Genomic DNA, 27969 nt, shown 5'->3' on the forward strand with positions numbered 1-27969 from the left:
TGTGTGTGTTATTAGCAAGATAAAGATGCAACAGTGACCTAAGTCTGTATGGGGCTCCCTTCTCAAAGTAGGGGTCCCGAGAGGGGACGTGAGGCCAAGTCCCTTCCCGAAAGAAACACTTTTTAAAATTCCCTCCTTTCAATGCAAAGCCAGTGTCGCCTAGAAGGAGAGGCCCTGGGTTTCCAGGGTGACCATAGGCCCCTGGCTGGAGGAGGGTTAGGGAGGAGGGACAGGCCACAGAAAATCTGGCCTGGGGTCACCCACCTGCACTTCCACCCTTGAGCCGAAGAATGCCAGGACCCCTTCACCCAGATGCCTGAAATACCTTTCACGCAACGACTTTCCCACAAGCTTCAGAAAAGCCTTGATGGAAGCTGTCAACTACCTCTTTGGAACAGCTTTCAAATCGCAACACGATGGACGCTGCAGCTGTGCGCTCCCAAGCCTAGGGGAGAACTCATAGGAGCTAATCTGGCACAAGCCCCGACTCACCTTTGGAAGAGGTATTTGGGTGCCTGGCACGAATTTCAAAAGCAAGTGGTCTGTGATGCATTTGTAAAAGCAAAGCAGTTTTGTAATTGCAATCTGAAATTATATGTTGCTGCAAGAGCAGCATATAATTTTTAGTATGATTTTTGAGGTAAAATCATTTGAATTTTTATACAGTGATTTAGTATGAGAGTTATAAAGGGATCATGGATTCTGAAATTCCTTACATGCAATACTTTTTCACTGTCAGAGTAGCCTGAACGTATTAGATGAATTCTTGCTCTTCTAGCAAATGAAAGAATATTAAAATTACACACACACTCATACTTGTACTCTCAACTTCTCTCTCTCTCTCTCTCTCTCACACACACACACACACACACACACACACTGCTATGGCCACCTCTGTGTCAATGAAGCCAAAATGAAATTTAGCAGATTTTAAGGGTTTTCTTTATTTGAAGAAATTGCATGTGAAGCCATTGAAAAGGATAAAAAGCAGATTAAGAAAACCCAGGAATTCGGGAAACATGAAATCTGAAACCGTAAGATGGTGCATATTCTTCTTTTGTTTCAGGACATCCAAGGAGCCTGAGGGGTTCTCTGAAGCCACTGCCTCTTAATAATGACAGTCTAGAAATTTAAACGCGACATGGTTGGTGAGGGCGTCAGAGAGCCAAGGGAGCCTGTGCTAGGAGGCCCCGTGGGTTCACGGGGCTACAGCCCTTAGTCCAGCCGTCCCTGCTGGAGAAGGAGCTGCCTGCGGGGCACCTCCCCTGGGGCCAGATGCCCTCTGGGAGTCCATTCTCCCCAGATAACTGGTAATTTTCCAGGTAGACACTTAGGTCACACAAAACATCACTTGGAAATTTCTGAAAGTAGAGGCCATGCTCTTTAGAGCACACTGATTTCCTCAAAATGGGAAGAGGCATCCTTGAAGGATCAGTGCATTCCTCCCATCTTTTGGAATACCAGGTCTTCCCTTGCTCTTATCAAACTCAGTGTCAGGGACACACTGTAACTGAGGGGTGGGGGAGGGCAGATGGGCTCTCTTGGGACTGGCGCTGGGGCAGGACCTGTCACTCGTGGTCACGGGAGAGAACAGAGGGGTCCACGAGAGAAGAGAACACATCTGCTTCACTCTGGGTCCCTCTCACTATGCCCAGCACAGCACGTGGCATTCAAAGCATGCAAAATAGTGACACCACCCGACTGTGCTGGGACCTGGCGGGGGTGGGGGGGGTGGCTGAGAAAGGGATGCTTTTTACAACCATCCAAAAGACACAGTGGGAAGGCTGGAGGGCTTAACGTACTAAAAAGAAGCTGTCGTTGTTGAGAACATTCTGGAATTGCCTTTTGAGCTGGTTCACAGTAAAGGTGGCTTCCTACACGAGTACACTTTTTCCTGAACTGGTCACCCACCGGGTCCAGGGGCCTGGCCGGGATGGCATCAGGCATCCTGTCCAGCCTAGGACCTCCCCCGCCCCAGCTCCCACCGCCCTCGAGAATCATGCTTGTCCAGGAACTGGACATTACCGTGCACGGAGAGCGGGAAGAAGCACCAGGGCACTTGGGGGATGGTGTCGGAGAAGCAACACTTCCTGGAGGCGCAGTCCTGGGGGCTGATGCCCGGGTAGCCGCAGTTCTTGCGGGCCGAGACCTCCATGACACACTCCTCTGACTCTGCCGTGCGCCACCGGATTTGGGGACAACACGGGGACTCAGTTAGGCCAGCTAGCTAACCGGACACATCCATCCCATCCTCCCAGGGGAGCACCGCTGGGCTCACAGGCTCGGGGTAGCACGAGGGGCTTCTGAGACTGTCACCCCTGGACTAAGAGTGGGCGCCAGCAGGTGGCCACCGCTTCCTCCTGATGCCAAAAGTCAGAAGGCCTGGAGGGAAAACCGTCTCACCTCCCTGGACCTGACATTGCTCTGTAAAGTGGGGTGGCCCACTGTACCTCCTGTGGGGACCCTTGAAGGATGTAAAGCATTAGACCAAAGAATTGAAACCCAGCGATGCTTCCACTACCGGCAGAGCCCTGGCTACAACCAGCCAACCAACAACCAGCCATTGGGCCTGTTTCCCCCGGAGCCCGGGAGCCTCTCTGACCGGCAGCCTCGGGGGGGTGTGGACGGGAGGCCAGGGTCCTCAGTTCTACACACACGGATCAGCTTCTCACACAGACCTTCTAAACTGATAATAGGCACAGGCACAAAACTCACTCTCAAAAGGTAACTCAAGAAGACTTAAGTGAATTTCTTAACATTTGGGGTCTGTTTGCAGTTATGTTAATAATGCCCTGATTTTAATGCTCATGTCCCTTAGAAGCTTCTTCAGGAGCCACAACGAAGAGGGGCCTCAGAGTTGTTTTTCCTTCAAATACAGTCAAAAGGATTCCCACAAGTCTCCCCAAAAGGGCAAACGGCGGCTGGCCCTTGGGGTCCAGTGTGGACATGGGGGTCGGGGCACGTTTTCCCTTCCCTGGGGCTGGCCCAGGTGGTGTTGGAGCCCTAAGAAGCCAGGTCCTGGGCTGCCAGCCGGGGCACAGGAGGGGGTCCCAGCTCTCCTGGACGTTACCTTGCTTGGGGAGGGGCTTGAAACACCAGGGGACCCCGGGGATGCTGGAGTCGAAGCAGCAGCCGGCAGAGAAGCACTGGTCGCTGGTGATGCCCGGGAAGCCGCAATTCACCCTGTTCTTGGGGCTCAGGCGTGAGCACTGGCAGGGGTCTGCGGAGAGGCCCTGCGTCAGCCAGCCCCCCGCGCTCGCCCCCCAGCCCTCGGGCACATCCGGGACCCCCATCAGTGCCACTCCCACCCTGGGAAAGGCCGGCTTATCTTGTTCGTATTTGAAGCGGCCAGTGTCCTTCGGAGGAACTGACAGGGCTTGGCTGGAAAGTGTTTTCTTAGTTTAAAAATAAAACCTTCTGGCAAGAGGGTGGACAGATGCACTCAGGCCAAGGTCGGGATGAAAGTGAGCAAGGCCGGACCCCTAGGAGCCCTTAGTGGGCCTCTCACCCAGCCCCTCCTGGAGCCCGCCCGCCTGAGCCTGAGGCCATCCCACTGATCCTGAAGGGGGTCCTCCTGGGAGGTCTCACCCCCCTCCAACGCCCCCCTGCTCTCCTTCCTGAGTGGCGGGGAAGCGGGTGGACACACACGGGAGCTGGCTGCGTGGCTAGCATCCCAAACCTTAGGGCACCTTCCCAGCCGCTTCCCTTCTCAAGTTGACTCATCGCCTGCTTTTTCTTTTTGAGGGAAACTAACATGCACAGAGACACCCCGAGGGGCAGAAAGCGCGGCCCTCTCACGGCCTCCCTGCGCTCGGGGCGCTAGAGGCCTCCCCAGACTCGCTGGTCCGCATGCTCCCCACGGCCCCTCGAGGGCCTGAGCCCTCGCTTACCAGGTTTCTGGGCCCCCACCAGGGCACACAGCCCCAGCAGGAGGAGCACAGCCAGGAGCCGGGCGCAGCGGGGTCCCATGTCCATGCTCAGCTGCACCCCAGGGCCACCAGAAGAGTTCACACTCCCCACTGCGAGGGGTTGTTTTATAAGCTTCTCTCTGTTTGCTCAGCAAGCAAGATAACCTCCTCTCTCCCCGTGGCACCGATACTTTGGAACCTTTGTTAGGAAAAGGAGCTGAGATAGCTTGGCTGAAGGGCCAAGTGGTGACAGAGCAGGACTCCGGGCTCCCCGAGCACAGTCAGGCTTCCCCCGACCCAGGCAGGGAGCCAGGTCGTGCCAGGATGCCAACATGGAAGACGGGCCACGTGCACGTGTGGCGCTGGGTACTCACAGGGTCCCACCCAGGAAGGGAGGGGTCACGGATTTCTCCTGATAAAGTACTTGGCTACCACAGGAATTTTTAAATATTGGGCCCAAGGCTACTGGGGAAAATGGGCCAGCCACGGACAGAGAGAAGACCCCTCCTCCAAGAATGGGAGGGTCTCCGAGGAAGGCAGGAGACCCTCCTTCAGGGCTGCAGACCCCTCTCTCAGCCCCTGTCTGTACCTCCTTGTCTCTGTTTTGGGGAGGGGGCTGCCCTTCGTGGAGAAGAAGCTGTCCAGGTGTAAGGAACAGCCCCAGATGAGTGTAGAAGCAACAAGTTCGTTTCAGCAAAGCCTGAAGTGTGTCATTTTTTTCTTCCATGGGAACTGTCTGTGTTTCCTAAAAAATGGCACCTGTAAGCCAGCCTATGCCCAGGATAAGATGCTCCAGGGAAAAGACTCTGTGGATGGGACCCAAAGAGAGAAAAGAGAAATGGAGATGAGACACACAACACACAAAGAGGAAAGATGTGATGTGGAGGAAAGAGAGGATCGTAAACTCCCTACTCTGGGGGACTTCCAGGAACCACCAATCTGTCCAGCACAGCTTGAGCAGCCAGGAACCCAGAGATGCATGGACTCTGAAACCCTGGGTCCTCAGGGTCTGGAGAGCTCAGGGCTTCTGCCAGATCCAGTTCCAGCCCCTCCAGACCCCTGCCTATTTCCCCACTGAGCAACCACCATGACTCTATCTTTGCAAACCTTGAGAAAGTCACCTTTCCCCACCACGCCCCTGTCACTCTTAGTCATCACCAAGACATAGGACCCCAAGTCTTCCCTCTTCCCCCAGATTCTCATCTCCACTTTCCTCTCTGCTTCCTCCCCCTTGGCCCGACTTCCCACTGCACCCTCCTGGCCCTTCCTGGATTCCCACTGAAACTGCCTGATCCATGCCAAAGAGACGCTTTATCAGCCCCTTGGTCTCTGACCTGCTGTGGCCCTAATGGAAGCCTGCATCTTCCCTGAGATGCCTCTCTTGCATGCATCTCAGGTGGAGGTGCTCAGGCCCCCATCCAGGGCAACATCCGCCCACATGGTATTTTTGTGCTTTTAGAAAAAGGCACATGTTCTTCAAGACAAGTTACGTCCACGTGTGGGGAAGTCATTACGATAGATACCGTGTCTACAGTATGAGTGGCCCCCACCTGAACGTGGAGCTGTATGCACGGCACAACCTCTAAGCTGTGCTGGGTGGCTGTGCTCCCACCACGTGGGCTCAGGCTGGGGGCTGGACATTGACCTTGAGCCCCAGTGTCATCACGCTCCTCAGAGTCGCCACTGTGACTGTACCACCTTCAAGGCTCCTGCCCCACCGTCATCGGCTGACCGTCAGCCTGCTCCTTGTGAAGCGTTTAGCACCGTGCTCGCTGTGTCCCTTGTCACACCAAGATGTGTGACATCCTGGGCGGTTTCAGCACTCCAGGGACATCTCACCCAAAGCCGCAGGAGCTCAGGTTTTTATTTCCTCCTCATCTCTGGGAACTTCCATCCCTCCTCCACTCTGCCACCCCTCCCATGAGCACACTCAGAACCCGTACTCCACCTCTGAAAGAGGACATGCGAATGTCCTTTCTGTTGAGGATGTCTAAGCTTCTACTGCTTCCTCGTTACACCTAAACTCTCCAGTCCCTTAACCCCTCGGCTTCCCCTCTGTGAGCACCATACTGTCTGCGTCTCCCCCTCCCCTCCTTCTCCAGCCTGGTTCCCACGGTCCCCACTCCACCTGCTACCCCCCTGTCTCATCACCCCCAGGTGTACCCATCCGTTGACCATCTCCAGGCCCTCCCACCCCACCTGCTGCGCTAGCTGGTGCTGCCACAGGAGTGCCCAGTCTCAGACCCATCCCGCGCCTAGTGGGATTGCAATTCTCCTCTGTAGTGATGTTACCTATCAGTTCTCACAGGAAACAGAAGCCAAATGGGGGGGGGTCTCTGAGATGTCACCCATGTCAGTCTACTTCTGATTATTACGGAGGTGCTGGTACCAGACCCTTCCTCCTGCCATAAGTAACTCTAAACCTATGTGGAATAACCGTTTACAGATGCTGAGCAACAGGATGTGTGGGACGGAAAGGGACGCAGTGTGGGGAGGCCCAAGGCCACCTGGTTTTCTGTCTAGAAACACAGTCTGGCCACAGAGCATCAGAGGCTCATGGGGCTGAGGGACAGAGGCTGGAATCAGAGGCCACGGGGTGATGGGTTTCCAGGGTGGGGGCCAGAGGAGAGGGAGCACTTGAAACAGGACTGGGGGCTCCCTGGGGTTTAGTCAGATGCTAAGCTGCCACACACACAAGGCCAGGAAGAAACAGCTCCCAGGAAGGAACACACACCAAGGAGACAGGGCTGTCAGCAGCCAGATTCACATGAGTTCTGACCAGCCCCAGGGGAAAGGCTTGTTGGCCGTCCAAGCACTGAGTAGGGACATAGAACAACCATGCCATGTCTTAGTCAGCTTGGGTGGCCACAACGAAATACCACAGGTGGGTGGGTTAAACAACCGACCTTGGTTTCTCACAGTTCTGGAGGCTGGAAATTCATTATCAGGGTGCCTGCAGGGTAGGGTTCTGGTGAGGGCTCTCTTCCTGGCTTGCAGATGGTGGCCTTCTCAATGTGTGCTCACCTGGTGGAGAAAAGGTAAGTTCTCTGCTGTCTCTTTCTATAAGAGCACTAATCCCATCATGGGGGCTCCATCCTTATGACCTCTTCCAACCCTAATTACCTCCCAAAGTCCCTACCTCCTAATAGCATCACATTGGGGGTTATGGCTTCCACATATGAATGTGGGGGTGGGGGGACACAAACATTCAGTCCATAACATGCCATAAGAGTAGGCTTGATCTTGTTCTAGAGTAAAGCCACTTTATACCCCTTCTAGCAAAACTTTAAAACAAATCCTAAAAGATCAAGTTAATCTGTAAGTAAGTTGACTGCCTAACAGAACGAAACTCAGCATTTTGTTGAGGAAGACAACAAAATCCAGACACATGACATAGCATTCATAATGTTCAACACAAACTCAAAAGTTACTAGATGTGTGAAGAAGTAGGACCTGTAATCACTGGAAATAACAGAGAATAGAAACAGACCAGTTACTGCATTAAAATGTTCAACTACTTAAAGAGAAATATATAAATATAACAAGGGAACACATTTTAAAATCTGAATAGAGAAATGGAAACTAAAAATGAACCAGGTGGAAATTCTAGGCATGAAAACGACAATATCTGAAATGAAAAATTCTAATTAGATTAGATACTTTAGAAGAAATGGCTGATTTATTTGAAGTCAGTTCAGTATAAACTCTCCAAACTGGGGCATAGAGAGAAAGAGGGCTGAAATAAAAAGGAACAGAACCTCAGTGACCTGTGAGACAGTGTCAGCAGACTAACATACATGCAATTAGTGTACCAGTAGGAGAAGAAGAAATATTGGGGCAAGAAAAAGTATTTGAAAAAATAATGGCCAAATTTTTTTGTAAATTTGATGAAAAATATAAACTCATATATCCTAGAAGCTCAATGAATGCCAAGCAAGATAAAGAAAACCACATCAAGGCACAGCATGATCAAATTGTTGAAAATCAGTAATTTTAAAATGTTTTTACAGCAACTGGCAGAAAGACACACTGCATTACAGGGAAGCATATTAAGAATGACAAGTGAGCCGGAGATTGGTTCAAGATGGCGGAGTAGAAGGACGTGCTCACACTCCCTGTTGTGAGAACACTGGAATCACAACTAACTGTTGGACAATCATCGACAGGAAGACACTGGAACTCACCAAAAAAGATACCCCACATCCAAAGACAAAGGAGAAGACACAATGAGACAGTAGGAGCAGTGCAATCACAATAAACTCAAATCCCATAACTGCTGGGTGGGTGACTCACAAAATGGAGAACACTTATACCACAGAAGTCCACCCACTGGAGTGAAGGTTCTGAGCCCCACGTCAGGCTTCTGAACCTGGGGGTCCAGCAACAGGAGGAGAAATTCCTAGAGAACCAGACTTTGAAGGTTAGTGGGATTTGATTGCAGGACATCGACAGGACTGGGGGAAACAGAGACTCCACTCTTGGGTGCCCTACACAAAGTAGTGTGTGCATTGGGACCCAGGGGAAGGAGGAGTAACCCCATAGAGACTGAACCAGAACTACCTGCTAGTGTTGGAGGGTCTCCTGCAGAGGCAGGGGGTGGCTCTGCCTCACCGTGAGGACAAGGACACTGGCAGCAGAATTTCTGGGAAGTACTCCTTGGTGTAAGCCCTCCCAGAGTCCACCATTAGCCCCACCAAAGAGCCCAGGTAGACTCCAGTGTTGGGTCACCTCAGGCCAAACAACCAACAGGGAGGGGACCCAGCCCCACCCAACAACAGACAAGCAGATTAAAGTTTTACTGAGCTCTGCCCACCAGAGCAACAGTCAGCTCTACCCACCACCAGTCCCTCCCATCAGGAAACTTACACAAGCCTCTTAGATAGCCTCATCCAACAGAGGGCAGACAGCAGAAGCAAGAAGAACTACAATCCTGCAGCCTGTGAAACAAAAACCACATTCACAGAAAGATAGACAAGATGAAAAGGGAGAGAGCTACATACCAGATGAAGGAACAAGATTAAAACCCCAGAAAAACAACTAAATGAAGTGGAGATAGGCAACCTTCCAGAAAAAGAATTCAGAATAATGATAGTGAAGATGATCCAGGACCTCGGAAAAAGAATGGAGATAAAGATCGAGAAGATGCAAGAAATGTTCAACAAAGAGCTAGAAAAATTAAAAAACAAACAAACAGAGATGAACAGTACAATATCTGAAATTAAAAATACACTAGAAAGAATCAATAGCAGAATAACTGAGGCAGAAGGATGGATAAGTGACCTGGAAGACAGAATGGTGGAATTCACGGCTGCGGAACAGAATAAAGAAAAAAGAATGAAAAGAAATGAAGACAGCCTAAGAGACCTCTGGGACAACATTAAACGCAACAACATTCACATTATAGGGGTCCCAGAAGGAGAAGAGAGAGAGAAAGGACCAGAGAAAATATTTGAAGAGATTATAGTCAAAAACTTCCCTAACATGGGAAAGGAAATAGCCACCCAAGTCCAGGAAGCACAGAGAGTCCCATACAGGATAAACCCAAGGAGAAAAACACCGAGACACATAGTAATCAAATTGGCAAAAATTAAAAACAAAGGAAAATTATTGAAAGCAGGAAGGGAAAAACGACAAATAACATATAAGGGAACTCCCATAAGGTTAACAGCTGATTTCTCAGCAGAAACTCTACAAGCCAGAAGGGAGTGGCATGATATACTTAAAGTGATGAAAGGGAAGAACCTACAACCAAGATTACTCTACCCGACAAAGATCTCATTCAGATTCGATGGAGAAATCAAAAGCTTTTCAGACAAGCAAAAGCTAAGAAAATTCAGCACCACCAGACCAGCTGTACAAAAAATGCTAAAGGAACTTCTCTAAGTGGGAAACACAAGAGAAGAAAAGGACCTACTAAAACAAACCCAAAACAATTAAGAAAATTGTAATAGGAACATACATATTGATAATTAACTTAAACGTGAATGGATTAAATGCTCCAACCAAAAGACACAGGCTTGCTGAATGGATACAAAAACAAGACCCATATATATGCTGTCTACAAGAGACCCACTTCAGACCTAGGGACACGTACAGACTGAAAGTGAGGGGATGGAGAAAGATACTCCATGCAAATGGAAATCAAAAGAAAGCTGGAGTAGCAATTCTCATATCAGATAGAATAGACTTTAAAATAAAGAATGTTACAAGAGACAAGGACGGACACTAAATAATGATCAAAGGATCAATCCAAGAAGAAGATATAACAATTATATATGCACCCAACAGAGGAGCACCTCAATACATATACTGTTAGCAACTGCAAACAGCTCTAAAAGAGGAAATCGACAGTAACACAATAATAGTGGGGGACTTTAACACCTCACTTACACCAATGGACAGATCAGCCAAACAGAAAATTAATAAGGAAACACAAGCTTTAAATGACACAATAGACCAGATAGATTTAATTGATATTTATAGGACAGTCCATCCAAAAACAGCAGATTACACTTTCTTCTCAAGTGCGCACAGAACATTCTCCAGGATAGATCACATCTTGGGTCACAAATCAAGCCCCAGTAAATTTAAGAAAATTGAAATCATATCAAGCATCTATTCTGACCACAACGCTATGAGATTAGAAATCAATTACAGGGAAAAAAACGTAAAAAACACAAACACATGGAGGATAAACAATACGTTACTAAATAACCAAGAGATCACTGAAGAAATCAAAGAGGAAATAAAAAAATACTTAGAGACAAATGACAACGAAAACCAGACAATCCAAAACCTATGGGATGTGGCAAAACAGTTCTAAGAGGGAAGTTTATAGCTATACAAGCCTACCTCAAGAAACAGGAAAAATCTCAAATAAACAATCTAACCTTACACTTAAAGGAACTAGAGAAAAAAGAACAAACAAAACCCAAAGTTAGCAGAAGGAAAGAAATCATAAAGATCAGAGCAGAAATAAATGAAATAGAAACAAAGAAAACAATAGCAAAGATCAATAAAACTAAAAGCTGGTTAATTGACAAGATGAACAACATTGATAAACCATTAGCCAGACTCATCAAGAAAAAGAGGGAGAGGACTCAAATCAATAAAATCAGAAATTAAAAAGGAGAAGTTACAACAGACCCTGCAGAAATACAAAGGATCATGAGCGATTACTACAAGCACCTCTATGCCGATAAAATGGACAACCACAAAGAAATGGACAAATTCTTAGAAAGGTATAACCTTCCAAGACTGAACCAGGAAGAAATAGAAAATATGAACAGACCAATCATAAGCACTGAAATTGAAACTGTGATTAAAAATCTTCCAAAAAACAAAAGTCCAGAACCAGATGGTTTCACAGGCGAATTCTATCAAACATTTAGAGAAGAGCTAACACCCATCCTTCTCAAACTCTTCCAAAAAATTGCAGAGGAAGGAACACTCCCAAACTCATTCTATGAAACCACCATCACCCTGATACCAGAACCAGACAAAGATACTACAAAAAAAGAAAATTACAGACCAATATCACTGATGAATATAGATGTAAAAATCCTCAACAAAATACTGGCAAACAGAATCCAACAGCACATTAAAAGCATCATACACCATGATCAAGTGGGATTTATCCCAGGGATGCAAGGATTCTTCAGTATATGCAAATCAATCAATGTGATACACCATATTAACAAATTGAAGAACAAAAACCATATGATCATCTCAATAGATGCAGAAAAAGCTTTTGACAAAATTCAACACCCATTTATGGTAAAAACTCTCCAGAAAGTGGGCATAGAGGGAACCTACCTCAACATAATAAAGGCCATATATGACAAACCCACAGCAAACATCATCCTCCGTGGTGAAAAACTGAAAGCATTTCCTCTAAGATCAGGAATAAGACAAGGATGTCCACTCTCACCACTATTATTCAACATAGTTTTGCAAGTCCTAGCCACAGCAATCAGAGAAGAAAAAGAAATAAAAGGAATACAAATTGGAAAAGAAGAAGTAAAACTGTCACTGTTTGCAGATGACATGATACTATACATAGAGAATCCTAAAACTGCCACCAGAAAACTACTAGAGCTAATAGATGAATTTGGTGAAGTTGCAGGATACAAAATTAATGCACAGAAATCCCTTGCATTCCTATACACTAATGATGAAAAATCTGAAAGAGAAATTAAGGAAACACTCCCATTTACCACTGCAACAAAAAGAAGAAAATACCTAGAGATAAACCTACCTAGGGAGACAAAAGACCTGTATGCAGAAAACTATAAGACACTGATGAAAGAAATTAAAGATGATACCAACAGATGGAGAGATATACCATGTTCTTGGATTGGAAGAATCAATATTGTGAAAATGACTATACTACCCAAAGCAATCTACAGATTCAATGCAATCCCTATCAAATTACCAATGGCATTTTTTACGGAGCTAGAACAAATCATCTTAAAATTTGTATGGAGACACAAAAGACCCCGAATAGCCAAAGCAGTCTTGAGGCAAAAAAATGGAGCTGGAGGAATCAGACTCCCTGACTTCAGACTATACTACAAAGCTACAGTAATCAAGACAATATGGTACTGGCACAAAAACAGAAACATAGATCAATGGAACAAGATAGAAAGCCCAGAGATAAACCCACGCACCTGTGGTCAACTAATCTATGACAAAGGAGGGAAGGATATACAATGGAGAAAAGACAATCTCTTCAGTAAGTGGTGCTGGGAAAACTGGACAGCTACATGTAAAAGAATGATATTAGAACACTCCCTAACACCATACACAAAAATAAACTCAAAATGGATTCGAGACCTAAATGTAAGACTGGACACTATAAAACTCTTACAGGAAAACATAGGAAGAACACTCTTTGACATAAATCACAGCAATATCTTTTTTGATCCACCTCCTAGAGTAATGGAAATAAAAACAAAAATAAACAAATGGGACCTAATGAAACTTAAAAACTTTTGCACAGCAAAGGAAACCATAAACAAGATGAAAAGACAACCCTCAAAATGGGAGAAAATATTTGCAAATGAATCATCGGACAAAGGTTTAATCTCCAAAATATGTAAACAGCTCATGCAGCTCAATATTAAAGAAACAAACAACCCAATCCAAAAATGGGCAGAAGACCTAAATAGACATTTCTCCAAAGAAGACATACAGATGGCCAAGAAGAAGCACACAAAAAGCTGCTCAACATCACTAATTATTAGAGAAATGCAAATCAAAACTACAATGAGGTATCACCTCACACCAGTTAGAATGGGCATCATCAGAAAATCTACAAGGAACAAATGTTGGAGAGGGTGTGGAAAAAAGGGAACCCTCTTGCACTGTTGGTGGGAATGTAAATTGATGCAGCCACTATGGAGAACAGTATGGAGGTTCCTTAAAAAACTAAAAATACAATTACCATATGACCCAGCAATCCCACTACTGGGCATATACCCAGAGAAATCCATAATTCAAAAAGACACATGCACCCGAATGTTCATTGCAGCACTATTTACAATAGCCAGGTCATGGAAGCAACCTAAATGCCCATCGACAGATGAATGGATAAAGAAGTTGTGGTACATATATACAATGGAATATTACTCAGCCATAAAAAAATGAAATTGAGTTATTTGTAAAGACGTGGATAGATCTAGAGACTGTCATACAGAGTGAAGTAAGTCAGAAAGAGAAAAACAAATATCGTATATTAACACATATATGTGGAACCTAGAAAAATGGTACAGATGAACTGGTTTACAGGGCAGAAATTGAGACACAAATGTAGAGAATAAACGTATGGACACCAAGGGGGGAAAGCGGTGGGGGCGGGGTGGTGATGTGATGAATTGGGAGATTGGGATTGACATTATACACTGATGTGTATAAAATGGTTGATGAATAAGAACCTGCTGTACAAAAAAATAAATTAAATGAAAAATGAAAAAAAAATATCAGTTCAAGGTTTGGATGGAAACATACCTAAAGTATATTTTAGAAGAATTGATATTATAAAAAAGTTATTAAAAATATTGTATTGGAAAAAAAAAGAATGACAAGTGACCTCTCATCTGAAACCATGCAATCTGGAAGGCAATGGAACAACGATATTAAAGTGCTAAAGGAGAAAACCTGTCAAGTCAGAATTCTATACTCACAGAAAATATCCTTATTTTATTTTTTAGAGCAGCTCTAGATTCACAGCAGAATTGAGCAGGAGGTACAGAGATTTCAAAATACTTTTTTAGACAAACAACAGCTGTAAGAATCTGTCACTTGTCAACCTGTCCTCCAAGGAATCTAAAAGTGGTTCTTCAGGCTGAAGCTGTGGTCGTCCCTTGATGCAGGGCGTGATTTCTCCATGTTGCTGCCACCACTTCCCACCTGGCTGGATTTATTCAGTTATGGCAGCGTTTGGGCCTCTGGCAGCATTTGTGTTTACAGCCCAGTCTAGTCTCATGATTTCTCCCTTGGTTTGCTACAACTGTTTCCTAACTAATCTCTCAGCCAGAGTTGTGTCCTCATCTAGACAAAAGTCTGGTGCTTTGATTACCTTTATAAAGTGACAATCAGTATATGTCACTCCCCTGGCACTCCCTCACGCCTCTCAGCCTGAAGGGTAAAACCTGAGTATGAGTTTCCTGAGCATGAAAAGCAAGACCTTTTATGAACTGGACCCCACATACCACCCCCCACTGCCGCCCCACACTCTTCTATTGCCAGGTCTCCTTCATAACGTAAGCATCTTGCCCTCTAGACACACCCTGACCTCTGACCCTTTGTCTGCATGTCCTCCTCTCTCTGCAATGCTCTTCCTCCAATCTTTGCCTTGCTAACTCCTGTCCATCCTTCAGCTCTTGACTCAGGAGCCACTGCTTCCAGGAAGGCCTCCTTCACTTCCCCTGAGAGAAGACAGTGCCCTTCACCCCTCCCCCAAGCATCCTTTGTTCACCTGATTCACAACACTTAGCCACACCTGCATTTTAAGTGGAGTTTTATATTTCTGGTTCCTTTATTAATTGTACCAAAGGTAACAGCTAAATCTGCAGGCCAACTTTGTCCCAGGTGATACTCTAAGGATTTCATGTGCTATATCTCATTTAATTCTTACAACAATCCAAACGAAGAGCTAAACTTATCACCCTCATTTTACAGTCTATATGGAAAAATAGTTTCCCCAAACAACACAGAAAGTAAGTGTAGGGTGGCATCCAGAACCGGACCTATGCCTCCTTTATTTTGAATCCCTAGAACCAAAGCCAGCATCTGCACAAACTAGACCTACTTATTGAGGTGGTGTGGGGTGGAAAAATGGGTAAGTGACACCCAGGAGATGAGGAACAGGAGTCTGCCTCCTAATGTCACCCATCACCCAAATTTCCGTATGGAATTCATAAAATAATACCTAGGCCTGGATATATGCAAATAAGTAAGGCAAGCCTCTTCTCGTCTCTGGATTAATTTCCTCATCTGTGAAATGAGAGCTGGAATGAGAGTTTATCAAATGATCTCCAAGGTCTCACATGCCTGGTGAACCCTCACTCGGACACTGACTAGGATAATATTTCATTTTTACCCCGTCATCAGGGGAAAAAGTAAAGTTTTATTACTAACATTTGCATGTATGGTGTTCCTAAATATAGAAGGTGGGGCTGAAAAACATGCAAATTCAATTTTCCTCCCCAGCATTCCAGGTTTCTGGAGTTTGGCTGTGCTGATCAATAGAATGGGTAAATAATAGACTCTTCTGTGGGACTTCCCTGGTGGCGCAGTGGTTAAGAATCTGCCTGCCAATGCAGGGGACACGGGTTAGACCCCTGGTCTGGGAAGATCCCACATGCTACAGAGCAACAAAGCCTGTGTGCCACAACTACTGAGCCTATGCTCTAGAGCCCACAAGCCACAATTACTGAGCCCGTGTGCCACAACTACTGAAGCCCACATGCCTAGAGCCCATGCTCTGCGACAAGAGAAACCACTGCAATGAGAAGATGTGCACCGCAACGAAGAGTAGCCCCCGCTCACCGCAACTAGAGAAAGCCGGCACACAGCAACAAAGACCCAACGCAGCCAATAATAATAATAATAATAATAGACTCTTCTAAAGCCCAGGACTTAATTTAGCTACGTAATAAAGAAGATGGCCAAAGCTGGGAGGAGACATAAACAGATGAGCCAATGCTGATGAGAATTTGGTACAGAGTTTAGGAAGGAGTAAATAGAGATGTCTTGATGGGTTATATTGGGGGGGGCATAATTGGATGGACATAAACCTTAGCATTTTTCAATGTATTGTGCGATGGAATTCCTCCTTGTCCTACTTTGAGGGACTTTAACCAAGATTTACATTCCTTCAAAATGTCTCTTTTGTACCCCTTTTGTATCTGAGTGGGAGCTGGCCAGTCTTAAAACTTACCACAAGTCAAGGAAAAATGATATATTATAGTAGGAGTTGGCAAACTATGGCCCATGAGCTTGTTGCCTGTGTTTAAATAAAACTTTATTAAAAACACAGTCATACCCATTCATTCACACATTGTCTATGGCCACTTTCTAGCTATGATTGCAGAGTTGATTACCTGTGGCAGAGACTGTATGGCCCAGGAAACCTAAAATATTTACTCTCTGGCCTTTTAAGAAAAAAAAAAAAATCTGCCTATCCCTGTATTTTAGTCCTACAACTCTCTAAAAACAAAATTTAAAAAAGAAGGTGGTAAATATGTGTATTTATAAATGCAATGTTACAGAAATGTGCCTCAGTGCTCTTTTCCCCTTCTGTAATCTGGTCTTGGAAATGGTATATTTAGTATACTGATTGTCAGGAGACAATTCCCCAAGAGTCTCTCACGTTCCTGCACATCTTGTGAATGAGACACTAACTGTCCTGATAGCTTAGGACCTAAAATTACAGTTGAATGTTAAGTGCTGCCTTGACATCTGGTGAAATTGAGAGGCCGTGAGTGGCCTAACCACGAATTCTCCTCCCTACTCAGCTCCCACAGATAAGGCCCCTTAGCCAAACAACCTCCTTATCTAGGGCCTGGGCACAGTTCCTGCTTATCCCTGAGGAGTGGATTTCACTTCCCTGCCAGCCAGCAGAACTATTCAAACAAGCCAATCTCATCCTCCTGCAGGAACCAGGGAGCACCACCCCCTCTTGATACTACACAGCTCCTTCCACAGCCCCTGGTTGTTCACTGTGTTCCTGAGTGCAACCCCTGTGTGGCCCTGCGTGGCAGGATATTTGTGTGGCAAACAACCATGGAAGGTAGATAAGCAGGGGGCAGAGGGCAGGCAAGCTTACTGCCCCTTGAAAGATTTAAACCCCTTGAGAGGTCAGTGTTTCTCTCCTGGAAGGCAACCCACTGTGTGTGCTGACATCCATGTGAGCTCATCTGTGCCACCCCTGAAGGACCTGGGGGCAAAGGGAACCTAGACAAGCATGCTGCTGTTTACACTGCTTGCTATGTGATGAGTAATAAGGTCCTTTATCTCTGAACCAGGAGTCTCCTGTCCTTGGCCAGCAGCCATGAAGCTATTCGCTTGCAAGTGGGGTAAACTCTCAGCCCTTCTGAGTTCTCAACACTGATGAACCAGATAAGATTAAATATAAAAATCCCAACAATGTTTGTCTTTAGAATAGATGTTCCCTACTTTTAGGTTCAATCAACCTCACTGTACCACATATATATGTGAGTACGTATGGCTTTGCCTAATTTAATCTGTTTGCTAACCCCAAAATGTCCGGCTCAGGGCAATGTCAAGAGCTGAGAAGAACAATTAAGAAATACCTTTAAAATAATACTATTTATCTTTCTGTAACTAACTATAATGTGTCTGCTCGGACCTTTAAATGGGTGACTGTTTGATACCTGCCAGTACATTCCTGCGCTGGGATTTGCCAGGTATGTGTCTCTGCTTAGCTGAAGTTTCCTGTCGGGCTCACGAGCACTGAATATTTCCGCAAGCTGTCTCTGCCCACACTCACAAATAAATGCAAGAGAGTTTTCTTAAGCTAACAATACCCTTCCCTACAACCCTACGAATAGGATCTGAAGCCACAACTTGGCTTCAAGAGTTGGTTCCTGGTCTGGTCCTTAGTTCAACATGTTCTGAATAGAAGCCTGTTGTTGTGTTGGCAATTATCTAGAAACAACGATAATCTCCAAGTACACGGAAGGGCTCACAGATCCAATTAAGGTGCTTGAGCCACAGGGTTTAGTAAATCTATCTCCAACACGTGGTGAAAAGTGAGGGTCAGAAGTGGCAGGTTTGCACTCTGCATGGGGTGCAAGTGGGTGGAAGGACCACACACCTGGATCCTGGGTCATGAGATGCTCATGTGTCCTGTTGCTCTCTCGGCCTTTCCATCAATGCATGGTGACAAGGACCAGAACTGGGGTTTGAACAGGGGCCAGGACATGGGCAGTGCCAGCACACACTCAGGCTTTACTGGGGAGACTCGGGGAAAGCAGCGCTGGCCCAGCTGCAGCTCACAGTGACCCACAGGACAGCCATGCTGTTAGCCTGTGTCTGGGGTGAGATGTGGAGCCTGAATTGGACCATGACCAGGGTCACCAATGGGGGCCTGATTAAGGATGACGGAGCGGTCAGGCTGGAGGTGGGCAGTGTGCTTCCTACGGATCCTCCATCCTGTCTCACCTGTGATAACATTCTGCCTGTTCCATCCTCTTTGTCACTAACACGTCCTACAGGTGACCCACTCACTCCCTGTCTGCCCTTAACATACAGTATGAATGTCCCCTATGTCTCATAGTCTCCGGGTTTGCTCACTGTCTGCATTTGACACATTCTCAGTTTCATGTATTCCTTTTGTTTTCTTACCACCTAGAGCAGAAGTGACTAGTCTCAACAACAAACAGTTGTGACCCCTGCCCTTTGGTAATTTGCACTTATTAGGGTTCCTTGGTTGCAAGTAAGAGACACCAGCTGTTATGGGCTAAAATGTCTCCTCCAAATTCATATATGGAAGTCCTATTCTCCAGGACCTCATAATGTGACCTTATTTGGAGATGAAGTCTCTAAAAGTAATTAAGTTAAAATGAAGCCAGTAGGGTGGGCCTTAATCCAATATGACTGGTGTCCTTCTAAGAAGAGGAGATTAGAACACAGACACAGACACACACAGAGAACACGGAGAAGACAGCCATCTATACACCAAGGAGAGAGGCCTTGGGAGAAATCAGCCCTGCCCACACCTCAATCTTGGACTTCCAGCCTCTAGAACTGAGAGAATAAAAGTCTGTTGTTTAAGCCGTCAGTCTGACCAGGATACCAGCTCAAACTGATGAAGAAAGGGGAGGGGGTGTCCCATGGCTTCAGGTGTCACTGGGACACCAGGGTGACAGCACTGCCAGCCTCGGGGTCGGGACTCGCTCCCTCTCCCTTGGGCCCCTCTCTGCACATCCACCTGCCCTTGTCCGGCCCCTCAGGCCGCGTGGGGAGCTGTGCTCACTTGGGCTCCTCTGTTATGCGTTTGTTTCCCATTCCGTGTCCACTCCAGGGCTGACACAGACGTGACTCCCTTCCACACCAGTTGTCCACCAGAAGACCCCTGACTTCCCCCCAAAATACGAATCTCTCCCAAGAGAAACTTCCTGAACTTTTGCCTGAAGCTCTTCAAGGACATGGAAAGTTCTAGAAAAATTCCCGCGTTGGTGGTTTCCAGGCTGGAGGGAAAGGGCGGTACACAGGGTGTCAGACAGCCGTGTTGACTGGCCAGTTAGCCTTGTAGCTCCACATGTGTGAAAACCAAGAAAACTCTAAACTGACACTCCGTTGCGTCGTTCTGAAGTTGAAGGCCTGTCTCTAAAAACAAAGATAGAAAACATAAAACTTTCCACTAACAAGCTACGTATTCAGATGTAGAAAGTATAAGGGTGGCTTGCCCTCTTCTGGCAGAAATCCACTGGTTTTGAGGTGCAAGAGAGCTCACCCCCAAAGAGCCTCCCTCAGCCTGGTTTCCAAGGTTGGGGGGAGGGAGCGGCGTGGGCCCTTTAAGAGCTGTGTGTATGTGTGACTGCGTGTGTGTGTGTGTGTGCGCGTGTGTGCATGCGTGTGACATGGTCCCCAAACTGTTAAAGGCTCCTTGTGCCTTATCAGCAGAGCTGTTCTTATTGAGGCACTTTATCACACAGCCTGCCTTTTTCCCACCACCTTCTGGATGCTTCAAGGCCTCTGCACTGGCCGTACAAGGCACCCTTTGCTCCTAAGCCCTGCCGTCTGTTCTGCTCCCCTGGCCGTGCACTCCTGGCTGTAGTGAAGCGCGGGGCGGGGAGGTGGTCCAGGCTCCTGGGAAGCCCAGATTCCCCTCCCCAGGAGGGGTCACCAACCAATCGCCTTCATGGGGGCGCGTGACGGGGAGGGGCAGGTGACGCGGAGGCGGCCATGGGGCAGGTCTGCCCCCGTGGGTGGTGGTGATTTCTTTACAGTCCTGTTCTGTCCCCCACCCGCTCCCAGCCTGGCTCTGAACACGGGAAGGACGCGACACCCCAGCTCCCACCTCTCTCCCTCCACAGCCTCACTGAGCGCTGGGACCCACTGGGATGTCCTGGGCGGCTGAGGCCAGACAGCATGGGTGGGCACGGGCTTGACTGCCCTCTGAGGCCACCCGGTTTCCCAGTGCATTTCCACCGGCGTCTGTTCTGACAGGTTCCCCCCCACGCTGCCTGGGCACCTCCCTCTCTGCCCTCAGTTGCCTCCACTGTCGGAATTCCTAGGGACTTTGTGATTCTCAGGAAGCAGAGTGTGGCAGAGAGCGAGTCAAATCCCTTTCCCGCCCGTGCGGGGTGCTGGACGGGGCACCCCTGCAGGAGCCCCCCGTGTTCTCGTGCCCATGCGGGTGAGCCTGAGAGGCCTGGTGTCCGGACGGTGGAGCCGTGGGATCACGCATCCACGCGGGTAAACACCAGAGGAGGTGGCCGAGCCATCGTGGACCGCAGATTTCTTTCCATGTAAGGTGATGGAGGTGGGGGGTTTGAAGCCGCTGGCCCTCCATCCATTCACTCCCTCAGTGGGCAGGAATCCAGAGAAACAGAAGGAAGGCAGGGGACCCACCTGCCCTCCTGTCACCTGGCCTCCGCCCCACAGTCTGATGCCTGTCAGCCACAGGAGTACTTAGGGTCAAGAAACCCCAATCTATGCATCACAGCTCCCTGAAAAGTGGCATAGCCTGCATGGTCTCTGCCCAGGAAAAGGGGGAGAATGCCCAGTTCAGCTCACTGCTGCAGGAACCCCCAGGAGACCAAGTTCACCTCTCAGAGCCAGGGGGTACGTGTGACACAAAGGGGCAGCGTGGGTATGGCCCTCGTGTCCCAGATCCCATTCTTGGCTTTCTCTTGATTGCATCCTTGAAATTATTAGTAAACCTTGATTCTAGAGGCTCTCTGGTTCAGGAGAGTCTGGTCTGATCTGTGTGTCTGCTCAATTGGGCGAGTTACTAAACATTTCTTGGCTTGCCAAACAGGGATGAGGATAAGGATAAGATAACATTTGTAATGGAGTTTGTTTTGAAAACCTAAAGAAATGCCTTTTAATTCTCCCCACACGCACCTCTCTTTGCCCCTGATCACTCCTGATTCTGAGCCCAAAATTCCTCCTGAGAGCCTGAGTTGGGTGGATGGCTCTGTGAGAAGTTAGTGAAACACTAGGTGTGGTAGAGGGGACAGATTGCCCACTGTCCTTTAACAGAGGAAGGGCCCAGCCTGGAGGACTCACCCTGAGGATGTTTACTTTGGGTGAGAGCCTGTCCCTGCCCGTGGTAGCTGGGATGTAGACTCATCCCTCTAAGATACAAGGAAGATACAGGCCTTGGTAAGTCTTGGAAGATACAGAAAACTCAACCAGCAGAGGTTTAACCCATAAGGATATTTGGGTTTACTTAACATGAAGTCTGGAGGTGGGTGATGCTGGGGAAAATCAGCAGCTGAGGGATATCAAGGCTCTAGTTCTCTGGCTTTTCCTCATTATCACAGAATGGCTGCCTGAAGCACCACATCACACCCTCACACCACACAACATCCAAAGGCAGGCTGCAAAGGCCATCCAGGACAGCTAGAGGGAGCTCTCCTCTTACCAAACAGTAAAAGCCTTTCCCCAGAGCCTTCAAGTAGATGCCTGCTTCCGCCTCATGGGCCAGAGTGGAGTCCTACCTCTAATTGAAAGAGAGGTTGGGAAAGTGAGTACTTTCTCCATTCTTTATAGAGTGGAAGTCAGGGAAGAAAGAAGGGAAGGAATGAATGTCAGGAACTGGGAAACGGACCTGCTATGTCATGGGGGAAAGCCCTCCTCTCTGGCACTGGGGAACGTGGGGAGAAGGCACAGGGGACGCGACAAGCTAGACTCCAGAAAAAACTCCAGCCGAAACCCCCAGACAGGCCAGTGGCAACCCAAAGGGCATGACGTAGACCCAAGGACTCCCTTGCTCCACAGCTGTGGGGGCTTGGTCCCCTCTGTCCACCCAGCTCTAAGGAGGGGCAGGAAAGTGGGAGAGGGAGGGTTCAGAGACTGGCGACTACTACCTGCAGAAGCTGCACAAAGTACCGTCACACACTGCATTTCCAGAGGGGCCGGAGTAAACACACGTAGTTTATTTTTACCTCTCACTAACAGGTGAAGATTGTGAGAAAGACCAGATACGCTTCGGATTAAAAAAAGAGAAGCCAAAATTTATCTGCACGTTCTCCCGTGAAGGTCACGGCACACGCGTGACACATATACTATTGCACACACACGTATGCTGCTGTGTGCGTGTGCTGGGGTCCCCATCCTGACGCTTCCGCATGTGCAGTGTATCTCCTGGCCCCCGGGGCCTCTGTACTTACTCGTCCTGGTGGCCAAGGGTTGCGGGTGGGTGATGGATCTGCCGGAAAATTGGGAAAAAACTGGTCGCGCAGAGGGCAGTACCTCCTTCTGGGGACCAGCTGGCTGGGGAGGGCTGGAAGGCGGGGCTCCTGCGACCCCAGAGACAGGCCCTGGGAGGAGGCGTCCAGGAGCACGGCTGGCTGAGCTGAGCTCTCTGGAGCAGGGCTGGCTGCCCCGGGGGCCCTTGAGGCTGCTCAGCCCAGCACTGCCCGCCAGGGTGAGGCATCTGCCCAGGTCCAGGCAGGTCCGACTGGCTCCCTTCCGTCCTGCCTGTGTCGGTGATAAGGGGGCACCGTGGCCTCCGTATCTCCCACCCCACCCCCCATTTTGTTCTATTTTCCAGTTTGGAGCTCAAGAGTGGGGAGCCAGGCGGTTGGGTGTTTCCTCAAGACGTCAACCCGCGCCGTCCTCTGCAATTGTTTTTATTATTAACACTTGCAGACGCTTTGCGATGGATTTGCTCTCCTAAGTCAATTTCCATCCGGGGGAAGTGAAGAAGTTGCCAGGCAATTTTTATTACCACCATGAATATGTAAAGAATGTGAGTAAAGTTTGGTGCCTGTTTTCATGATTTGACAAGGGTGTGGCCCCGAGTTGCTTCTGACACTTTGCAACCCAGTGGCCTTGTGCACGGACGCTGACGGCTGATATCCATCGAGAGAGCCTAACGCAATTACAAGTCACACTCTCATCTGGCCCAAGATAGCCTGAGTTAATGTGTAATCCACGATGAGAACCCAGAGGTGCAAATATCACATTTCTCTCTCAAAGGGAACATCGTTTCTATTTTTTAAAAGAAGTACCAGCACAGAGTAACATTTATCTCTTTTAATTTTCAGGCTAATTTTGGGTACGAGGAATCAGAGCAGTCAATCCAGGCAGTGAGTTCAGGCTCAGAGGACCCCGAAACATCTGGCCAGAGATGGAGCTAAGACCCCGGCGCCGGGCTGATGCCATCCCTACCGGAAAAGCATCTAAAACTGACACTCCCCTGCAAAGGTGAAGGGTGGGGAAGATGAGATGCGTTAGCAAGAATAAGTATTTTCTTTCACTTTTAAATAATTACAGAGAATTTGCTTAAAAGCATCACTGGGAACATTCTTTAGAAAACAAAGATTGTCTTTATATTTTGTCATTCTTTCCACTCCCCACCCCCAAGCAAGCGATGAAGCGTTACCAAGGACAATTCTTCACAGATCTGTGGTTAGAGATGTGAAGAAAAGCCAGGAAAAAAATAGGGTGCCTCACCCAATGGGTCTTTCGCCCCTGTGTTTCCATCCCCCAGCCCTGGATTCAGACTGATTTAGGCAAAACCACTTCTTTCTAGTCACCCCTTGGCCATTACTCTGGGCAAAAACACAACTGGCAATTCAGAGCAGGGTCCTGTGGTCCCATGTGGTTTTTTTTTTTCTCACTAATTCTGCATCTTCAGACCCCATGGTGTTGTCATGGCCTTACCTTCTGAAGGTTCATCAATGGCCACAGGATGGAAGCACCAGGGGACTCCAAAAATGTTGCTATCAAAGCAGCAGCCTTTAGCTTTGCACTCCGTAGGTGTGATACCGGGTTCACCACAATTTACCCTTTGATGGGGTCCCATCTGACACGTCTCTGAAAGTATATGGGCCAAGAGGTGAAGGTAAGTTGTGGACTGAATCCTTCCCTGTTATTACCCGCACTCCAGCTCGCTTCCTTTCCCCAATTAAATCAGCAGCCAGCAGAGCAGTTGATGCAGACCCAGGGCTCCCCATACAAGAGGAGACCCTGTCCTCATTTCCTGATGCAAAAACACTGAAACTCTGGGAAAATGCAAGGTGCCTGGGATTTGTAAACTTTGCACCTACCTAGATAATCTACTCATTTGCTCATTAATTTCAACAATTATTAAACTTTATTCACTCAATCAATATATATCTGTGGAGCACCGCTTGTGGGTGCTAGAAACGGGAGCCAGCACAGCAGAAATAGACAAGGATCTATTTATCCACTCAGGGATGAAGTTCATGCCAGGCCCTGTGCAGGGTGATAGGGACCCAGAAATTAAAAATAGAGACGTTGTTGTTAAGAAGCTAACAGTCTGACAGAGACGGAAGCTGAGTAAAGGTACAAAACGGCACAGTGCAACCAGCCGTGGGCAAGCCCAAGAGGGGAGAGTGACAACAGGCTAAACAAAGCAAGGAGGGCTTCCTGTAGGAGGAGGCTGACCAGGTGAGGACGAGGCAATGGGTGTTCCAAGCAGAGGGAGTAGCGTGTTCAAAGGTGGTGGAGAGAGAGAGCAAAGTGTGTTCAAGGTAAGATGGGGAGTAGCGTGTTCAAAGGTGGTGGAGAGAGAGAGCAAAGTGTGTTCAAGGTAAGATGGGGAGTCAGGGTGGGGTGGTTTGGAAAAGCCAGGCTGAGGGCTGGAGTGGACGACTTCAGCCCAAGAGTAAAGGGAGCCACTCGGAAGCTTTAAGCAGAGGAGTGACGACATTGACCCACAGTGGAGAACACTCGCGGGCGGCTAACGGCTCCCACGTGTTCTAGATGCAAGATCTGTAGGGTCTGAACTCAGGGCCAGAGTGTAGGGCTCTGAGAAGGCATACTGCTCGGACCGGGTGGTGGGCGGGTTGAGGCAGGTAGCAGAAGAGGAATCCGGAACCCCTACCCTGTCTTGGGGGGGAGGGGGGATGCTTCGAAGGTTAAGGGCTCCGCTCTGCACGTGGGCTCGGCGTGCTCGTGGATGAACGCCACCAGCTGGGCTCCAGAGAGGGGCCTGGCCATGCCGCCGCGGCATCTACTCCCCGACCAGACTCTGTCCCCGGGTGAAAGGGACGAGCAGCAAGGCCTTGGGAGTGTGGGTGGTAAAGAGACAGGGAGGGAAGGAGCTGGAACAGAACAAGGAGGACCGAGGTTCAGGGCAGACGTGGTCACGAGCTGGCCTTGACCTGGAGCATCTCGCTCTCAGAAGAAGGCAGTCCAACCAAAGACAGCTAGATGCCCGGCCTCTCCTAGACTGAGAGGCAGGATGCTTGCATTTGGTCCCTTGTGAAGTCCAGCTGAGCATCCTAAAGCGGAGCCCATCACTCGAGCTGGTCTTTTTTGTATTGACATCTGAGGATCGCCTCCAGCTTTCTTTGAAGAAAAGGTTCTGTGGCTTTGCAAAAAGATGTGCGTCCATCTCCCACTGGCGGTGCAGCCTCTTGGGGACATCAAACCCTCCCAGGGTCTGGCCTCCCCACCGTAGAGAGAAGGTGGTCATTGCCCACTCCACCGGGCAGGGTGGTGGGAAAGGTCAAGACAGGCTGTGTGTGCAGAGCTTGGACCACAGTTCTTTTGTCCTTTCTCTCCCCGCAGGATGTGATGCAGCAGCCAGGGGGGCGGGGCAGGGGCCTGCTTTGCTGGGTAACCTGACCCCCTCCCAACTGCCATCCTAAACGGGAACTGAAGATTTCCAAGGGTTCTGTCCTCAACAGGAGTCCATCTTGCCCACTGTTTTCTGTTGCATAGCAGGACTAAACGGAAATGATTTCCAGCCAGGGCTACACTTGTAATTGGATGGAGTTTCCTAGTTTTCTGTTGTCACAGGATCGCTGACCCTGTGAGAACCGTAGAGAAAGGTTGAGCCTTGGGCCACAGGGCAGGGGCCAGTGGGTGGCCAGCAGATGGTGTGGAGAGTGGGGACCAGGGCTAGGCTGCCCAGCCTCCCGGAAGCGGACAGTGCAGTGGGCAGAGCTGGGGACTGGGGTGGCAGGGAAGATGCAGACAGACCGGGGGGCGGCCAGGTGCAGACCACCCTCCTCCATCCCCACAGGAGGTCATACCTCCTTTCAGGTCCAAGCCCCTCCCTCCTCCTTGCCTTAGGCTGTGGGGCCTTCCTCCCCCCATCCCCTCCTCACATGCCTGGTCCTCCGTTCCTGACATGTGTGGTCCTTGGAACGTGTCAGAGATACATGGGAACTATCCTTTTACCTCCCTTCAAACGTCTATCGGAATCCTCATTTTGAAACCTTTGGAAAATCCTTCTCCAGCCCTCTCCCTTTAAAAGTGTATCTACCAATAATAAACAACGTTTATTTAGCACTTTGTAGCTTTTCCCAAACATTGTCACACGTGATTTTGTTGACAGCCCTCTAAAGCTGAAGATTGACCCTGTTCTGCAGATAAAGGATTCGAGACACAAACACGTTCAAAGGAAGCAATAGTGCCCTCCCCCCTTAATTCTCTCATTTGGTGACACCCACGGACTAGGCACTGATGGGACACATGCACCAATGGGACAGGTGGTCTGGGTTCCACGGAACAGGGGGCCAAGGAGAGCCCACAGAGCCTGCCAGCGGGCTTCCCAGGAGACGCCCGTCCGCAGAAGAGGCTCTTAGAGGTCTGTGTGGACCTTGAGTGGGTCCAGCCCCAGGGGTTTGGCTTGGGCATTTGGAAGAGCTATTCTTATTCCCAACATCAAAGATAGCTCTTTGAAATGTGATACTTAAGAGCCCCAGAATATTCTAGCATCAGTACTGAAGAGAGATGCCAACCGAGGCCGCTACTTTCTCACCTCAGTCCCCAGAGCTTTCACAGGCCCCTCCACCCTGCTGCTATCTTCCCCTGTTCTGCCTTCCAGAATCTTTCCAGGGTCTAGGACAGCCCCTGGCACAAAACAGTGCTTGGCTCAAAAGTACGTTGTGAAACCATGACTCCCAGAGGCGGACCCCTGCCCCGTGTGCCCACCACAGAGCAGGAAGGGGGGTGTCTTACCGGCCTCGCCCTGAGCCAGGCTGCTGAGGGCCAGAGCAAAGACCATGACCAGGACGCAGGTCACCTTGGGCTCCATGGCGGCTGTGACCTTCCTCCTCTGTCCAAAGGAGACCACGGTCAAGGATGAGTGCATCCTGGCCCTCGATCTTATACCACAGGCTCTGTTTGCTTTTTAAAGAGGGTCAGATAATGTTTGCCTAAGGAGGGCCCCGACACCCTTCATTCCAAGTAATCCCCACTGATTAAAAGGTGTTTCGTAAACGCAGCCAAGCCAAACTGACAAGTTTGCTGATAGAGAAAAATGCTATATTGCACGGTCATCTTGGTTGAGGGAGTTGAGATTCAGAAAGTCCCTCTCTTATCCTGTGGCAGTCTCCTTGGTCACGACCTGGTCCAGCGCCTGAGCTTTTCCGAGACCCTC

General features: G+C 48.5%; 2 protein-coding genes across 2 annotated transcripts; both read right to left on the minus strand.

Annotated features, from left to right (window-relative positions):
- Positions 1-1026: 1026 nt before the first annotated feature.
- On the minus strand, positions 1027-4047 carry TFF2 (trefoil factor 2). The gene is made up of 4 exons (XM_007172697.2): positions 3891-4047; positions 3071-3220; positions 2026-2172; positions 1027-1122 (listed from the first exon to the last, which is right to left on the minus strand). Exons 1-4 carry the CDS (start codon positions 3973-3975, stop codon positions 1109-1111), a joined length of 396 nt encoding a protein of 131 aa, XP_007172759.2. The 5' UTR covers positions 3976-4047; the 3' UTR covers positions 1027-1108.
- Positions 4048-23691: 19644 nt separating this feature from the next.
- On the minus strand, positions 23692-27641 carry TFF1 (trefoil factor 1). Its single transcript, XM_007172696.2, has 3 exons — positions 27549-27641; positions 24276-24428; positions 23692-23808 (listed from the first exon to the last, which is right to left on the minus strand). The coding sequence occupies exons 1-3, from the start codon at positions 27622-27624 to the stop codon at positions 23792-23794; spliced, it is 246 nt and encodes an 81-aa protein (XP_007172758.1). The 5' UTR covers positions 27625-27641; the 3' UTR covers positions 23692-23791.
- Positions 27642-27969: the final 328 nt, after the last annotated feature.

This window comes from Balaenoptera acutorostrata, chromosome 4 (assembly GCF_949987535.1).
Source record: "Balaenoptera acutorostrata chromosome 4, mBalAcu1.1, whole genome shotgun sequence".
Taxonomy (NCBI): domain Eukaryota; kingdom Metazoa; phylum Chordata; class Mammalia; order Artiodactyla; family Balaenopteridae; genus Balaenoptera; species Balaenoptera acutorostrata.

Coding starts and splice junctions, on each gene's coding strand:
- TFF2 (XM_007172697.2), bottom strand. CDS start 3,975: ATGGACATGGGACCCCGCTGCGCCCGGCTCCTGGCTGTGCTCCTCCTG. Junction 3,221..3,890: donor GGTGGGGGCCCAGAAACCTG/GTAAGCGAGGGC, acceptor GCCTCTCCGCAG/ACCCCTGCCAGTGCTCACGC. Junction 2,173..3,070: donor CAAGCCCCTCCCCAAGCAAG/GTAACGTCCAGG, acceptor GGCGCACGGCAG/AGTCAGAGGAGTGTGTCATG.
- TFF1 (XM_007172696.2), bottom strand. CDS start 27,624: ATGGAGCCCAAGGTGACCTGCGTCCTGGTCATGGTCTTTGCTCTGGCC. Junction 24,429..27,548: donor CCTGGCTCAGGGCGAGGCCG/GTAAGACACCCC, acceptor ATATACTTTCAG/AGACGTGTCAGATGGGACCC.